At 44.6% G+C, this 17,423-nt stretch overlaps 1 protein-coding gene across 4 annotated transcripts in view; it reads left to right on the forward strand.

Annotated features, from left to right (window-relative positions):
• Positions 1-6,749: 6,749 nt before the first annotated feature.
• Positions 6,750-17,423, forward strand: part of RNF8 (ring finger protein 8) — a 36,762-nt gene continuing 26,088 nt past the window's right edge. For all 4 annotated transcript variants that reach the window (XM_049765370.1, XM_049765372.1, XM_049765373.1 and 1 more), the window contains exons 1-2: positions 6,750-6,960; positions 13,214-13,342. In XM_049765370.1, coding sequence (XP_049621327.1) covers positions 6,850-6,960; positions 13,214-13,342 — 240 coding nt within the window. In that variant the 5' untranslated portion in view covers positions 6,750-6,849. The remainder of the gene's footprint in view (positions 6,961-13,213; positions 13,343-17,423) is intronic.

Genomic DNA, 17,423 nt, shown 5'->3' on the forward strand with positions numbered 1-17,423 from the left:
CTGATGTTAGCCCAGATAAGCGGCTGCAGATCCCACTTTGGAGACATAAGGTCTCCATCCCTTCTGAATATTTTACTGCCCTTTGTTCTAAAAACCTTCCCGCCAAAAAGTATGATTGACATGTCCTCTTTTCCTGCCCATTTCTCCTCCTCTATATAAGAGATGCTGGTTGGGCCGGGCGGTGGCGCTGGAGGTAAGGTGCCTGCCTTGCCTGCGCTAGCCTAGGACGGACCGCGGTTCGATCCCCCGGCGTCCCATATGGTCCCCCAAGAAGCCAGGAGTGACTTCTGAGCACATAGCCAGGAGTAACCCCTGAGCGTCACAGGGTGTGGCCCAAAAAACCAAAAAAAAAAAAAAAAAAAAAAAAAAAAAAAAAAAAAAAAAAAAAAAAAGAGATGCTGGATCAATAAATTTTGCCTCTGACCGGAACTTCGCCTGGGGTCTTCTTTACTAACCTCTCTCAGATTTTTTACAGGTGTGGTTGTTCTTTTAACCCAGCAAAATAAGAGTGCGGAAGTCCAAGAGCCTCCAAGCCGTTTCCCCGCTGGCCGGGCCCCTCCGGGGGACTCTAGGACCCCGCAAAGTATCATTGAGGAAAACATAGGCAAGAACTCTCTAAGCTTAGAGGTGTCTTCAACAAAAAATATGGGACTATATCAATTTAAAGATGCTTGTTTTGGGCCCGGAGAGATAGCACAGCGGTGTTTGCCTTGCAAGCAGCCGATCCAGGACCAAAGGTGGTTGGTTCAAATCCCGGTGTCCCATATGGTCCCCCATGCCTGCCAGGAGCTATTTCTGAGCAGACAGCCAGGAGTAACCCCTGAGCACTGCCAGGTGTGGCCCAAAAACAAAAAAAAAAAAAAAAAAAAAAAAGATGCTTGTTTTGTTTTGTTTTGTTTTGGGGGCATACCTGGTGGTGCTCAGGACTTATTCCTGGATCTATACTCAGGGATCACTCTTGGCAGTGCTCAGGGAGCCATATTCAGTACCAGGAATAACCTGGGTCAACCATGTGCAAGGCAGATGCCCTACCTACTGTACTATTGCTCTGACCCCAGCTTAACAACTTTTTGTTTATTTATTTATTTATTTTTATTTTTGGTTTTTGGGTCACACCCGGCAGTGCCCAGGGGTTACTCCTGGCTCTATACTCAGAAATCGCCCCTGGCAGGCACATGCTATCTCTCCAGCCCCCAACTTTTTATTTTTTAACAACTTTTTTTAACATGGTTAAAGAAACTTGCGCTAAAATAAAATGACAGGGCCAAACTGATAGTGAAGCGGGTAGTAGAGCAGGCTGGTGCACACAGCCAACCCAGGTTCAATCCTCAATATCCCATATGGTCACACCAGTAGTGAGTGGTTCTTGAGTGCAGAGCTAGAACTAACCCTTAAGCATCACTTGACTGTGGCCTCAAACCAAATAAATAAAATGAAATTATATGTCACCATACTGAAAGGGGGAAAATTTTTTTTCTTTTTCTTTTTTTTTTTTGGTTTGGGGGTCACACCTGGCAGTGCTCAGGGGTTACTCCTGGCTCTATACTCAGAAACTGCTCCTGGCAGGCTCAGGGGACCATATGGGATGCCGGGATTCGAACCACCAACCTTCTGCATGCAAGGCAAACGCTTTTACCTCCATGCTATCTCTCCGGCTCCAAAAGGGGGGAAATTTTTGCAAAACATTAGATGTGGGGAGCAAAGGTGAATAGACACTTCCACAAAAAGGACATAGATACAATCAGTAGCATATGAAAATGTGTTCTTATCATTTATTTTCAAGGAAATACAAGGAGGTACCATCTTACATCAGTGAGAATATATTTTAAGAGAACTGGAAAACAACTCTGTCAGCAGCGACATGGTAAAGCAACCTTTATTCACTATTGGTGGGAATGTTGTCTGGTCCAACCAACTGGAAAACAGCATGGAGACTTCCCAGAATTTAGAGAGAAAGTACGTACAGCTATAAGGAGGCAGCTTGTTTTGCCTACAACAGGTCTAAATTCCATCCCAGGCATTGTGTATAGTTACCCAGTACTGCCAGAATGATCCTTGAGCACAGGATCAGAAGTACGCCCTTCCCCCACCCAAAAAAAAAAATAACAACAGGCATTCACCAGAGCAATAGCACAGCGGTAAGGCATTTGCCTGGCACGCGGCTGACCCAGGATGCACCTCGGGTCAATCCCCAGCATCCCAGATGGTCCCCCAAGCCAGGAGCAATTTTTCTTTTTTTTCCAGGAGTGATTTCTGAGCACATAGCCAGGAATAACCCCTAAGCGTCACCAGGTGTAGCCCAAAAACCAAAGAAAAAAAAATAGGCCATTCACAAATGGTACCTACTAATTCATCCCAAAGCTTTTATTTTGTTTTGTTTTGTTTTGATTTGTTTTATTTTATTTTTAGCCACACATGGCATTGCTCAGGGCTTACTCCTGATCTGTGCTCAGAGACCACTCCTGCAGTGCTCAAGGAACCATTTGCAGCATCAAAGATGAAACCTAGATCATAGCCTTTTGTGCAATGAATGAATGGAAAGAACACAAATATACATCAATAAAGGATTGAATAAATGATGGTATGTTATCACCATGAATAACACACATTTCTATTGAACAGAAAGGAAGAACATATATTTATGTTCCTCTGAAGAAGGGGAATGCCTGCTGCTGCTGCTGCTGCTGCTGCAGTTCTCCCTGCTCTCCTGGCCACCCAACTGTCTCTTCTGCAAGAAGGCCATGCGTGACTCCTATGGTGTGCAGATGAAGATGCCTTCAATTGGGCCAGAGAGATAGTACAGCGGTAGGTAGTTTCCTTGCTGCTACCCTGCCAGGCACCACACCTCAGCCACCCAGTGCATGTTGTGGGGGTAGGTGAGCAGCTCTTTAAGTCTATGCCTACAGCCACTTGGCTAAATAAAGATGTCTTTGGGGGGAAAACACAGAATGTTGGTTGTAGAGTGCTTTCTAGGTACATTGTCAGATAAAACAGACAAGTTGTTCCTGGAAGTCAAATACCCCTGGGTGCAGGTCCTATAAAACCAAAAGCAAGATGTAGGGCATTGTGGAGACATGTAAGGGAAATGAATCTCTATGATTAAGCATTCATGTCAAAACTCATAGAACTTGACCTTAAAGTGAGCCATAATGTACAGAGATTAAAAAAATAACCATTTGGGGCTGGAGAGATAGCATGGAGGTAAGGCATTTGCCTTGCATGCATGAGGACGGTGGTTTGAATCCCAGCATCCCATATGGTCCCCCGAGTCTGCCAGGAGCTATTTCTGAGCAGATAGCCAGGAGTAACCCCTGAGCACCGCCGGGTTTGACCCAAAAACCAAAAACCAAAAACAAACAAACAAAAGAAAATCCAAGAGGGGGCCAAGAGACAGTACATTGGGGAGGGCACTTGCCTTGCATATGGGTGACCTGGGTTATTTCAGCACCCTTTGTGGCCCCTAAACCCACCAGTAGTGAACCTTGAGCACAAGAGTAAGCTGTGAACACCATCGGTGGCCCTATCCCCCAAAGCCAAGATCTGGGACACTTTTGTACCTAAGACTGTGTTGCATAGAGCAGATAGCTTTGGATCCATCTAATAAATACATGCCTTCTGCCAATACTGAGGAACCAGTGTTTTCTATTCTTTCCACTAGTTTATTACCTCCATTGCATCCATAAACAAACAGTGAATTCATGTCTCATCGCTGGTCCTCAGTATTTTCTTTTTCTTTCTTTTTTTTTCTTTTTTGGTTTTGGGTCACACCTGGCAGCGTTCAGGGGTTACTCCTGGCTCTATGCTCAGAAATCGCTCCTGGCAGGCTCAGGGGACCATATGGGATGCCGGGATTCGAACCACCGACCTTCTGCATGCAAGGCAAATGCCCTACCTCCATGCTATCTCTCTGGCCCTGGTCCTCAGTATTTTCTTTGGGATCAGAAGCCATTATGGCAGGCTCTCATGTATTTAAGAAATGACTGTCTGAGGGGGGTAAGCAAAATGCTACAACCTTATAAATGAGTGACTAAAGGCAAAATAATATTAAAATTATTGAGTTTAGGAACCGAGGAAAGTACAGGATATCTCATTTTCCTGGCATGTAGCTGATTCCAGCTTTATGCCTGCTACTACATATGGTCCTCCAAACATGGCTATGAGTTATGACTCTTGAGAGCTAGGAGTATCTCCAAGCACCTGGGTGGGACCCTGCCCTGGCTGAAAGTTCTTGAGCTCAAAGTTATTTCCCACAGGAGTGTAGGTTAACAGTTCTGAAAATGCAGTGCAGATATCCTGGAAATGACAGTTTAGTACATGGATAGAGGATGCTGGGGTCCTGGTTTCTCATTTCTGGAGTGGAAGGTTACAGACCAGCATGCCAGACAGAAATGCATTAAAGTGGTAAGATACTGCATGATACATGTACATTAGCTTATAGATGCAGTAGGCAATACCATAGCAGATGACTACGATTAACTGTATGACTATATGATTATTATCACATAACAAGAATCACACTTTACCTCAGTGTTTTCCTGCCCTAAGCCTCCAGCCCCATAAAGAAAAAAAATCAAATTCCAATCAAGGGAAATTTATAAAATAGAAAATAACCCACGTAAGTGCAAAAACAAAAGAACAAGGAAAATTGGGGGCTGGAGAAATAGTACAGTGGACAGGGTAAGCACCCTATATGGCCTTACATGCAGCTGACCTAGGCTCTATCGCTGTCGTCCTAGATATTCCCTGAACCCCACTAGGATGAGTAGAGTCTAGGGGTAAGCCCTGTGCACTTCCAGGTGTGGGCTAACAACCAAAATAACTAATTAAATAAATAAACAGGCTGAGAAACTGTCACTTAGAGAACAGCCAATGGAGAATTTAGTTAAACACCTGAGTGGCCTCTAGGCACATTGGCTGGTCCCAGACAGAATGCAAAGCTGAGAGGAGGCAGAGCCCCATCCTAAGCATGAGGAAGCGGTCTATGAGTACAGTAGTTATGAATCCATCAGCATTCCTGATTCTCTGTTCTGTCACAGGCTTCTTGATTCTTGATTTGCCAGTGCCACATAAAAGAAATGCTCTAGGCTAGGGTTGCAACAAACCTAACAAAATAGGTTCTGAAACCACCTAAAGTGGCATTCTACTCCACCAACTAAACTGATTGGGAGTGTTACAAAACACCTCTGTGTGTTTCTCATCACCAAAGTAGCAAATATTGTAGTAACCACCTTCAGATTGTATGGAGCATTTAAGATTGTTAATACTTTAATAATTAACATTTAATTTATCAAATTATATTAGATATTAAATAATTACTATTGAATTTAATAATTAATTTAACTAAGTATTAATACTTAATATTAAGTCTGTGGTAGGTGCAAAGTCTGCAACTTGGCATCTAGCTTTCTAATAATGTGGGCCATTGAATTTCACATAAATTCATATATTATGTATTTTCCCATACATTTAGAATTTAGAAAATAGTTAACCAGATAGGAGGAGTTGAAAAAGGCAAAAGGGAAACTGAGTTATGATAGAGGGACATACTAAAGGTACATAATACTGGAGAATCAATCAAAAGTTTTTACAAGACCAAAAGCTTTTTTGCTTGTTTGAGGGCCATACCTTGGTGTTCTGGGCTCACTCCTGGCTCTGTACTCAGGGATCACTTCTGGAGGTGCTTGGGGAACCATATGTGGTGCCAGGATTGAACCTGTCTTGGCTGTATGCGAAGTAAGTGTCTAATCTGTTATACTATCTCACCTGAGCCCAAATCAAAAGCTTTCAAGTGCTTTATTGAGGATCATTTATGTCATAAAATCCATCCACTGGCCATATCTATTCAGCGATTTGTGTGTGTGTGTGGTTTTTGGGTCACACCCGGCGTTGCTCAGGGGTTACTCCTGGCTGTCTGCTCAGAAATAGCTCCTGGCAGGCACGGGGGACCATATGGGACACCGGGATTCGAACCAACCACCTTTGGTCCTGCATCGGCTGCTTGCAAGGCAAACGCCGCTGTGCTCTCTCCGGGCCCTCAGCAATTTTTTTTGAGGGGACACTGAGCACCCTTGGGGTGGGTATAGAAGTAGGGGTTCCTCCATGCAAAGCACACACCCCTGCCCTTTGAACCATTTTCCAGACCCAAGTTCCATAGTGGAGGATTTATATCCTATATACATTTATAGTTATGTCAGCACCACCATTCAGTTTTAGAACACTCTCACTTGAGCAATTTCTGCCAAGTTGCATGCCACCCCGACACCCAAACTTGACCTGAGCGCCTTCCGCTCCAAATGATTCACTTATTGTAAATGTTTCAGAAACTCCGCAGTGCAACGAAGTTGTGCCAATTGGAATCTACTAAGCGTCGCTTCTTGGCATTTTGGCTCAGAGCCAGAGTGGAATCTACTTCGCGACACACATAAGAGATTTAAAAAATCATCGCAAATTCAAGTTTTTAAAGAGCGATAGTTTCAAATGAGCAAAAGAAAAAAAAGAGATCAATGCCGTCCAAAGCCAAGCTAAAACCAGGAGGAGAAAGGGAGAGAAGAGGCTCGGGCTCGAGGTGGCTGGAAGGTAGCGCGGGGACTAAGGGACTAAGAGACTCAGGGAGGCGGCAAGAGCGGCTGCCAGGCAGCCAAGATGGCGGCCCGCGCCCTCCTGCGCAGGCGCGGCGGCTCCGCGAGCAGGCGGGGCGCGAATGCCGAGCAGGTCCGCGTCGATCGCGGCGAGCGCGTACGATTGCTCCTGCCTGCTGCTTGGTTATGGCGCGGGCGAGGGGCCCCGGAGGCGCTGGGCGGCCGGGCCCGGGCCTCTGTCGGTGCTGACGGCCGCCCGGGCCGAGGGGCCATGGGGGAGCCGGGCCCTGGGGTCGCGGGGGGCTGTGCCCAGACCCGGACCTGGTGCCTGCGGCGGGTGGGCATGGACGCCGAGTGGCTGCTGCTGGAGGACGGCGGCGAGGTGAGGGCTGGGGGGCATCGAGCTGTTGGGGAGCGCTGTGCAGACTTGGGGGGCGGTGGGAGGTGCCAGGGACTGCATGGGGGAAAGACGGCCTTGTTCTGCAGGCCCGGGGGCCTGGGGTGCAGGGAAGAGGGGCGAGAAGGGAGCTCTGGGTTTGGGGGTTCGGCTGCACGGACCTCGGCGGGGGCCCCACAAGCTGACCTGCCCTAACTCCCCCCAGTCGTGAGATCCCTTGCTCTGGGCGCTTGCCAGGCCTCTCTTTGGGTGTGAAGGCGTTTGGGGTCTCGATGCCTTCTCTTTCTCACTCACCATAGGCCTTTTATTTTATTTATTTATTTATTTATTTATTTATTTATTTATTTATTTATTTTGAGGTGCATTAGCGCTTTGGGTCCCATTGACCCTGCGAGTCCTGGTACCGCAGCCCCAGAGCGGGTCCGGTTAGCAATCCAGAAATAGGCGAGTTCTCTCGAGGCTGGTTAGTAGAATAATGGTAGAGGCCTAGGCCATCTAGGCACATTTTGTCCAAGTTTTGAAAAGAGGAAAACAAAAGGGGAAACACTAGAGGGGCTGCTAGGGTGCGGGTGGAAGGCAGAAGGGGTGTGCTAGTCCCAGGCTAAAAGGACCTCTTGGCACTTAATTTTAAGGGTCAGCCTGGATGATCTCAGGCGACTGGTCCTCTGTAAAATCTTGAAACGTTCCATGAGTAAGTTGATGCAAAAGTCTTTGTTCTTTCGCTCTGTGTACTGCATAAAACAATGCAAACTCTCAGTACGTTAGTTACCCTGGAGGCAGGATTGACACTAGATAGCTTATGGGTGGAGAAATTCCAAAGTTTAAAAGATTTCATTCATCTTTCATAAAAATTATGTTAAAAAACTATTGGTTCCTAACGGCCTTTTGGGTGCCCTATTCAACTTAGTTTCCCCAAATGGTAGTCGTCTTCTCACATTACTCTCGAATTGCCAGTGGTTCTTCAAGTCACAAGAGAGATTCCGATTCAGCTTTAAACATTGCTCATGTGTGGGTTCTGAAGGGTCACTGGTCCAGGTTGTGATTTGAGAAGTACCAGGAAGACCCTCTGCCCCCAAATCTATGGAATGGGTGCGTTTGTGCCCTCTTTACCAGGCAGTTATGCTTTCAACCCGAAATTGGACCCTTTTCTGCACTGCCCTTACCGAAAGCATATTTAGGAAGATAACATGTAAAGATTTACACTTGTATAATGGTAACTATGCCCTGTATTGTGTAGCTGTAATGTACATTACTTAATCTAAGCCCTACACACCTTACTTACATTTACTAAAATGTTTCTCATCCTTTGATATTTTGTTGCTGTGGATTTATTACTTTCCATTAGCTTGGTAGCACTTGGGGATAGGGGGGTGTAGAGGGGAAACCACAACAGAATTTAAGCTCCTATAACTCCTGGACATACTTTAAACTCTTGGATTATTTGTGTGGCAGCATCCATGGGGAAGAACAGAACCACATAATAGAGTAGATGGAGAATTTGGGGTCAAATTGCCACTTTGGACTTATGTGGAGGAGGAAATCTGCCAGCTTTAGGTTAGCGGGAACATGGCCTACTGTATATATGGAGAGAGCCTGAGTCTAAACCGAGTGAGGACACTTTGTTTAGTAAAGCTGTTTTGTTTTGGGGGCCACACCTGGCATTGCTCAGGTTACTCCTGGCTCTGCATGCAGAAATTACTCCTGGTAGGCTCCGGGGGCCCAATGAATGCCGAGGATTGAACCTGCATTGGCTGTGTGTAAGGCAAAATTTTGAGCCCGCTGTGCTATTGCTCCAGTTTTTTGGTTTTTTTTTTTTTTTTTTGGTTGGTTTGTTTTTTGTTTTTTATATTGAAACTTACCTAGAAAAGACGTGAGAAAGTACCTGTTGAAGAGGGAATGCTGGCATCTCCTGAGTCGAAAATAAGGAATCAAAGATAAGGACAAGCAAATGAGAGGTGTGTTAAAACAAAACAAAAACAAGCCTTGAAGAGCAAGCGTTGTTTTTGTTTCTTTGTGGGGAGGGGTTGGGCCACACCTGGTGATGCTCAGGGATTCCTCCGGTCTCTGCACTCAGAAATTGTTCCTGGCTTGGGGGACCATATGGGACTCCTGGGACCTGGGGATCAAACCTAGGTCCGTCCTGGGTCAGCCGCGTGCAAGGTAAACGCCCCACTGTTGTGTTATCGCTGTGCTATCCCAAGCCTTGTTTTATTATCTGGTTCCCAAACCATAGCCAGGTGGTGTGCACGAGCTTGTAACTATAGAGTGTTTTTCTCCCCTCCCCCCCAACTTCCTGCCTACCTCACCTGGATGTTGAGAACCTCCCTTAGCTGGGAAGGGTCTGTGGTTGGTAATTAAGAGTGGCCAGGGGGGAGGGGGCCGAAGCTGGAAGATCAGAGACAGGTTGGATGCTGCGAGGCCACTTAGCTTTAGCTTAGAGATCATGTGAGGAATATGCACATGGTGGTTAGGGCCTTGTAATAAAGCTGGATTTCTCCTAAAACTTCAACTGACTTCAAATGACTGATCATTTCTTCACTGTTATCCTGAACCAACAGACCCTAGGGCCAAAGGGGCTGCAGGTGCTGGGCCAGGCCGAGAAAGGCCTCACACTACTAGGACTTTATAATTAATAAGTAATGCTACATAGAGTTGTTGGGGTCTGGGATTAATCTCCCTCTCTCAAGCGGCATCTCGAGCGGTTCAAGAAGATAGGGAGCCATGCAAATTTGTAAAAATGATCATTTATTTCTTTCTGATGCCAGGGTGACACCAGGGCCAGTGCTGAGGTATGAACCCCAGAGCAAAGGCCCTGAAACACAATTCTCACAAGTTTTTATACAGCAAAGGTACAGCGTCACCATTCCTTATTTTACAGCTGTGGTCTTTATCTTAGAAAAAACATTACCTCAGTCATCCTAACTCAGTTAGGAGAACCTTTATTACAACAAAGAAACAACCACAAAAGTTAACAGTGGGGTCACAAAACCTAAGGGAGGTCTTTTGTCACTGGCTTGTGACAGCCAGAGCCAGAGTCACTGAGAGTTTATGAAGGATTTTAAGGCTAAGTTGCATTCAACTCTTAAACTTTTTCTCTTCAGAGTAAAGGCAGTTTTTTGTCTTTTTTTTTTTTTTTTTTTTTTTTTTGTGGTTTTTGGGTCACACCCGGCAGCGGTCAGGGGTTATTTCTGACTCCAGGCTCAGAAATTGCTCCTGGCAGGCACAGGGGACCATATGGGGCACCATTCGAACCGATGACCTCCTGCATGAAAGGCAAACGCCTTACCTCCATGCTATCTCTCCGGCCTCAGTTTTTTGTCTTTCTAATTCCCTCACAGTCTCCCATTTTACACTTAAATGTCTGAGGAAATGTGGTAAATTGGTGGTTTTGGATTTCTTTGGTGAACGATGGAGGGAGGCTTCCCAAGCAGTGTTCTGGGGACCATCCCTGGTGAGTAGATGTGTTCAGGCCACTAGGACCTCATCCAAGTTCCCCAAGTAGAACTTGGGGTAAGGCATGTGGTCTCTGGGATCAAACTCAGGTAGGTCTTTGTGGATGAGAATCTTGTGTCTTTGGCCTGTGAACCATCCCCCAGACTCTTGGTTAAAATTTTGAAACCAGTAGATAATTTGGTGGAAAACCAAATTAGAGATTTTATGTAAATTATCTAGTCATCAAGCACTATACATTTCTAGGCCCTTGGGGAAAAAGTACAGTATCTAAATATTTCTCTTTTTCTTTTGTATCTGGTTTTTATGAAGCTTCCTGCCCTAGAAGTGTTGGGAAAAGGAAAGCATGGTTCCAAGTATTTGTTGGTCATCTGGAAAACAGTAGGAATTAATGCTGTCATACCCAAGTGGTATGGGACAATTAATGAAGGGAAGTAAGGATAAGATGATCTTGTAGACCAGTGTTAATAGTTCAGAGCCTTTTAATACTGATGTAAATGGAAACTTTCTACAACAGAGTTGGCAGTTTCTTGGAACTCTGCATGGGAAATTTAGATTTAGGATTATTAAAGAGGCAAACTGCAGACTGTATCTGTCATTTAAGGGATATATTAGTAGTGCCAAGATAAAATTTATCTTGGTCAAATTTTTTCTTTTCAAGGGTTTGCGAAGGTGACAGTGTTCAGGGCTTACTCTTGGCAGTGCTCAAGGTACTTTTTTTTTCTTAGTGTTTGGGCCACATTGGGTGTCCCTCAGGGGTTACTCCTGGCTATACGCTCAGAAATCACCCCTGGTTTGTGGAACCATATGGGACGCCACAGTTAGAACTGCGGTCAGTCCTAGGCTAGCACATGCCTTGCGCCCTGCGCCACCAGTGTGGTCCCTCGGGACATTTTGTAGGGTTTGGAGTCAAACCAGGGTTGACTGCATGCAAGACAAGTGCTTTAATCTCTACTATCTCTGACCCCAGATCTAGAATTCTTCTGGGGCAATTTCAGTTAAAGGTACTCTTCCCTTTTCTAGGATACCTTTTCTGGATATATACAGTAGCAATCCAGCAGCTTCTCCACACCTACCACCCATTTCCATGTCCAGTTGCGATGGCTCAAGGTTGCTCTACTTACCAGCCTTCTACCCTTGGCAGTTTTTAAAAATTTAGTTTGGGTCACATATTTGCAATAGTATGGGGACCATACTTGTTGGTGCTCAGGACTTACTCCTGGCTCTACTCAGGGATCACTTTTGGCAGGACTCAGAACCATATGGGGTGCCAAAAATCAAACCCAGGTTGGCTTCATGCAAGGCAAACACCCTACCTGCTTAGTATTGCTCTGGCGCCAGTGCTTAATTTTGTTTGTTTGTTTGTTTTTAGTGCTTAATTATTGGGACACACCAGCATTTCTCAGAGTTTATTCCTGGCTCTGCACTCAGGAATCACTCCTGGCATAGCTCAGGGAACCAGATGGGATACTGGGAATCAAACTCAGGTTATCCTTACCCACTGTACTATCTCTTGGCCCCTCCAAATGTTGATAAGTTTTGATGTACACCACTACTACACCTCACCACCACCAAGGTGGTATTATTATTTTTATGTCTTCTTATCTTTATTTTTAATAGAGAGCATCATATCAAATTGTTGGGTGATCTAAAGCTAGAAAGAATATTGAGTATTTCTGAAGGCAGCGTAAAAAATCAGAGGTTTTGACAAGCTCATTTAATAGGCCAAACTATCAAGGTGAAATTTAGTAGAAATCAATTTAAGGACCTGCGCTTGAATTTAAATTTCCAACTAGCCAAGTATAGAATATGACTTAGCATTATCAATTCTTGAGGGAGGCTTAGACCAAGAATTTAATCATTCATTCATAAGCCTGAGGATACATTGATAGTGTGATGGGTGTGCTATGAAAACTAATGCAATTCTATGCTCCAGTGATAATGTCTTGAACCGGGAAAGTGATACTGCATTTATTTATTTATTTATTTATTTATTTATTTATTTTTGGTTTTTGGGCCACACCCGGCGGTGCTCAGGGGTTACTCCTGGCTGTCTGCTCAGAAATAGCTCCTGGCAGGCACGGGGGACCATATGGGACACCGGGATTCGAACCAACCACCTTTGGTCCTGGATCGGCTGCTTGCAAGGCAAACGCAGCTGTGCTATCTCTCCGGGCCCGTGATACTGCATTTAACTATGTGATAGGAATTGTTTATTTTTCACTGGGCATCTAGAAAAAGGACCAACCAAGAGTGTTTTCACAGACCCATTCAGATGGTAGAGATGGCCTGGGGAATTAGGTTGAAGTAACTTGAGAATGAACATCAGGTGAAGACGGAAAAACTGCTTCAAGCTGTAAGGTGTCATGTGGAAAAAGTTTAAGGCATTTTTCTAATGGAACTCAGGCAGGGCCACTGCCAATAAGAAGATATATAGGGAGAAAGATTTCAAATCATAGCCACTTAAAAAATAGGAGACACTGTCTTGCATAGAGACTATCTTTCTTAGTACTATTTAAAGCAGCGAAGGTAGAGTGATTTTCTCTGTCTCATAATTACTGAGAGGTTAACTCTTTGGAACTCGCTCTTCTCATAAATTCTTAATTTTTTCTGTGCTTCAGCTTTCCTAGAGCTGTGGGGGGAGAGTGCCAATGAAGTATTTATGTTGCCTGGGAGGGAGTCTGGTTTCACAAGTTTGGAGCCCATGCACACTGCTGTTTGACAAGAATACAAAGGCCTTCCGTTTCAGCCCAGCAGCTGGCTGATCATATTGTTGTTTACTTCATAGGTGACGATAGGCCGAGGACTTGGAGTCACGTACCAGCTCGTATCAAAAATCTGTCCTCTGATGATATCTCGAAACCACTGTGTTTTGAAGCAGAATGCCGAGGGGCAGTGGACAATTATGGACAACAAGGTACTGAATATATGTATAATGACTTTTACTATAGTTGTCAAAATTTTAATTGCCATTTTTGGCATAAATAATTCATGGTGCAAAATTAGCGTGTTCTGGTCCCCAGCTACCCAATTATCCTTCCCAAAATTAACCAGTTCTGTATACTTCCAGAAGTTAGATTACACTAATATAATAAGTTGGAGCACACCTCTCTGTGCATAAGGGAAACTCTTGACTCTATACTCAGGAATCACTCCTGCCGGGCCTGGAGGACCATATGGGATGCTGAGGATCAAATCTTGGTTGGCTTCATGCAAGTGCCTTACTCAGTGCCCTTTTTCATTTTATTTTTTTAGGTTTCACTACATAGGCAAGATCGAATAACTTAGGTTTTTCTAAGGCAGGTATCGGTCCACAGACTGGTGGTTGAAAGTCATTGTCAGTTAAGCGAAAGTAACTTTATGAACTAGCAGGAAAATTTCTGTAGACCAGAGCCTAAAAACCATCAGGGTAATTTTGGGTGTATTTTTGTTTGGTGTTGGGCTACACCTGACAATTCTCAGGGGTTACTCCTAGGTCTTTGCTCAGAGATCACACTCCTGAAAATATTTAGGAGACCATAAGGGGTTCTAGGGATCACACCTGTGTGGGCCAAATGCAAGGCAAGTGCCCTGCCTGCTCTTTTATATCTCCTGCTCCCAGATTAAATTATTGTGTTATTGTGACCATTTGGTGATTGATTCAATCTACAGCTCCCCCCACATGCCCAGATCAAGGGTGGAAGTCTCCACATACCCATCACCGGAAGGCTTTCCAGCCACCAGTGTCTTAGCATACTTTTTTTTTTTTTTTTGGTTTTTGGGTCACATCCGGCAACGCTCAGGGGTTATTCCTGGCTCTATGCTCAGAAATCGCCCATGGCACGGGGGACCTTATGGGATACCAGGATTTGAACCACCATCCTTCTGCGTGAAAGGCAAATGTCTTATCTCCATGCTTTCTCTCCGGCCCCAGTCTTAGCATACTTCTAAAGTCACCTTGTTAAAAGGCAAATGATGTAGCACTGTGAGATAGGGCAGTGGTTACGGTTCTGTACTGATCCAGTCCTCTGATTACTCTGATTACTGTTCGGTATGGCCTTGGACTTGTCTGGTACCACTAGGGTAGCCCCAGTATCTCTAGCACTTTAGCACTTGAGTAACATCACATCCTCAGGTCATTGTGTTACAATATGGGCCTGACTGGCTGAGAATTGCTAGAGTCCCTTCAGAAATAACCTCCCTCTCCCAAGGAAAGGAAACCTTGGAAGGTTTTTCCCTTCTAGGAAAAAGAACAACCCCCCCCCCCCAAAAAAAAAGCTGAAGCAAAGGATTTTTGTTGGGGGGGGGGTTGTTTTGGGGCCACACCCAGCAGCACTTAGAGGTTACTCCTGGCTCTATGCTCAGAAATCACTCCAGCAGGCCCAGGGGACTATATGGGATGACGGCGATTGTGTGCAAGGCAAACACCTTACCTGCTATGCGATCACTCTGGCCCCTAAAGGTGTATATATATATGTATGTATGTATGTATATATATATATATATATATATATTATTTTTTTAAAGAAACTGTACTAGAAATGGGATGAACTAATATGTATAAATCTTACTATAATTCACAATGCCACAAGTACCCTCGGGCCTGCCCACTATCCTCAATTTTGCATGCACAGAACTGCCAGATTTAAACCGTTACAGAAAATACTTTGCTATGGTAGAATTGGTTCAGTTTGCAGTGTGTTGAAGGAGAGGGCATAAATTCTAAGTAAGTTGGTATGGCATTATGAGAAGAATGGAAATTGAATGTGGGGGTGCCTCAGACATGATCCTTGGGCATGAATGAGTCCGAGGCCCAGAGAAGTTTGACTTGCTTGTGGCCTTCTACATAATCAATGGAAAGAACCAGAGTCAAGCACAAGCCTTCTATGTTCTTCTGTTTTCAAGTACCACTAAAGAACAAGAACAGTTTACTTTCCTGGTTGCATCATTAAAAAATAATGTTTAGGGGCCAGAGCAGTAGCTCAGTGGTAGGGCACTTGCCTTGCGAGCAGCTGACCTAGGACCAATTCTGGTTCGATTCCTGGCATCCCATATGGTCCTCCGAGCCTGCCAGGAGTGACTTTTGAGTGCAGAGCCAGAAGTAATCCCTGAGCACTGCCGGGTGTGGCCCCCAAACACACAAACACACACACACACAAATTTTTTTAAAGCTGTGTATAGTCGAGATACAGTTATCAAGCCTTTGCACTTGCTTCAAAACGACTCAGGAAGAGATGCTCTCCACCTGAGTGCTGGCTATCTACACTTGAGTTCACAGTATATTAGAGAAGGCTTTTCTGTTGCTTTCCTTGCTGACGCACCCTATCAGTATGCCCCATTTATGAAATAGTAGCTTTTGAGAGTTGGAGACACTATCATCTGATTTTTAGTGTTTCTTAATTGTTAACTTCATGGACACAGAAGCAGCAGAGCTTGACTATTCTTGGTAATATGCCAGTAATGGTTTGTGGGGGTGGGGGGTTGGGGAGCCACACCCAGTGGTACTCAGGTTTCACTCCTGGTAGCCTGGGGGGCGGGGAATCCTTTGGGGTTCCAGGGCTTGAACCTAGGTTGGCCTTGTGCAAGGCAAACCCTCTGCCTACTGTACTTTTGCTCCAGCCCTGCCAGTGTTTTCTTGTTGAACAATTTTCTTCAAGGCCTATTGTTGCCATGACACTTTCTCAGGGAGATACTTAGTGAAAAATGGTGGGACTCCTGATTCTTCAAGTCTTTGCCTGTACCATTGGTCAACACCTCTCAACTCCAATTAGTTTAGGGAATTTAAGGGAAGCAGTTACTAGGGTGTTTAGTGGAGTAACTGCTCTGATAAGTCAAAAGTTCCTCCCCCCCCCCCCCCCTGCTTTTCTCTCTAATTAGATTTTAGATTGGAACTACACTTGGCTGCTACACTTCTTATTCCTGGTGAGACTCTGGGAGTATATGGATGGGGTGCCAGGGATAGAACTAAGGTCAGCCACGCTTTTCTCTCTAATTAGATTTTAGATCGGAACTACACTTGGCTGTATAGTCTTCTCCCTTGTTTTTGTATTGGTGCTACACTTCTTACTCCTGGTGAGATTCTGAGAGTATATGGATGGGGTGCCAGGGATAGAACTAAGGTCAGCCACATGTAAGGCAAGCATTCTACCCCCTTTACTCTTTCTCTGACTCCCAGCCTTTTTCATTTTTCTTAGCCAAAGCTTCTTTTTGGCATGATGCCTTGGGAGCCCATTGCTACTGAAAAATATTTTAATTTTAAGTGCAGCATATTTTGTTAATGATCCTATTTGAAGTTATCTGCCAAGATTTTTTTCAAAAAGGTAGATAATTGTAGTCATTTAGAACTATATTATCTCTTTATAAAAATGCTTTTTCCTCTAGTGTTGAAATGAAGTGACCAAGAAGTGAAAACTTTTAAGTGCAAATATAAAATTTGCAACAAATATAATTTTGTTTGAAATTGACTGAAAAAACACTATTTGAGGGCTGTTAATTCTGCAACAAGATGTGCATGTGCACACGTGCATGTATGTGTAGACTTCAGTTAATTGAGAAGCTCTTCAGGAGGGTGAAAGATAGTACCGGGGTTAAGGCATTGTCTTGCATTGGCAGACCTAGTTTGTTTTTTGTTTTTTTTTTGGGGGGCCACACCTGGTGATGCTCAGGGGTTACTCCTGGCTATGTGCTCAGAAATCGCTCCTGGCTTGGGGGACCAGATGCCTTACCACTCTGTGCCACCGCTCTGGCCCCATGGCCCAGGTTTAATACCTGGTATCACTTGGTTCTCCAAGACCAGAGGGTGAAAAGCACCCTTACCTCCCTCTCACTTCTAACCCCCAAATTGATGAGTTCTTCACATGGTTCATCCGGTGTATTGATATCCTACTCTATTAGAAAATCTATTTGAGTCATGATCTGAAATGCCTTCAGGCAGGCTATCATTGAACTGTTGCTATTTGTCCTTTCCTTTCACACTGCGTTCACCTGGCAGTTGTTGTTTACTCATCAGTTGTTCCTTA

The sequence above is a fragment of the Suncus etruscus genome, chromosome 18 (assembly GCF_024139225.1).
Source record: "Suncus etruscus isolate mSunEtr1 chromosome 18, mSunEtr1.pri.cur, whole genome shotgun sequence".
NCBI classification, from domain to species: domain Eukaryota; kingdom Metazoa; phylum Chordata; class Mammalia; order Eulipotyphla; family Soricidae; genus Suncus; species Suncus etruscus.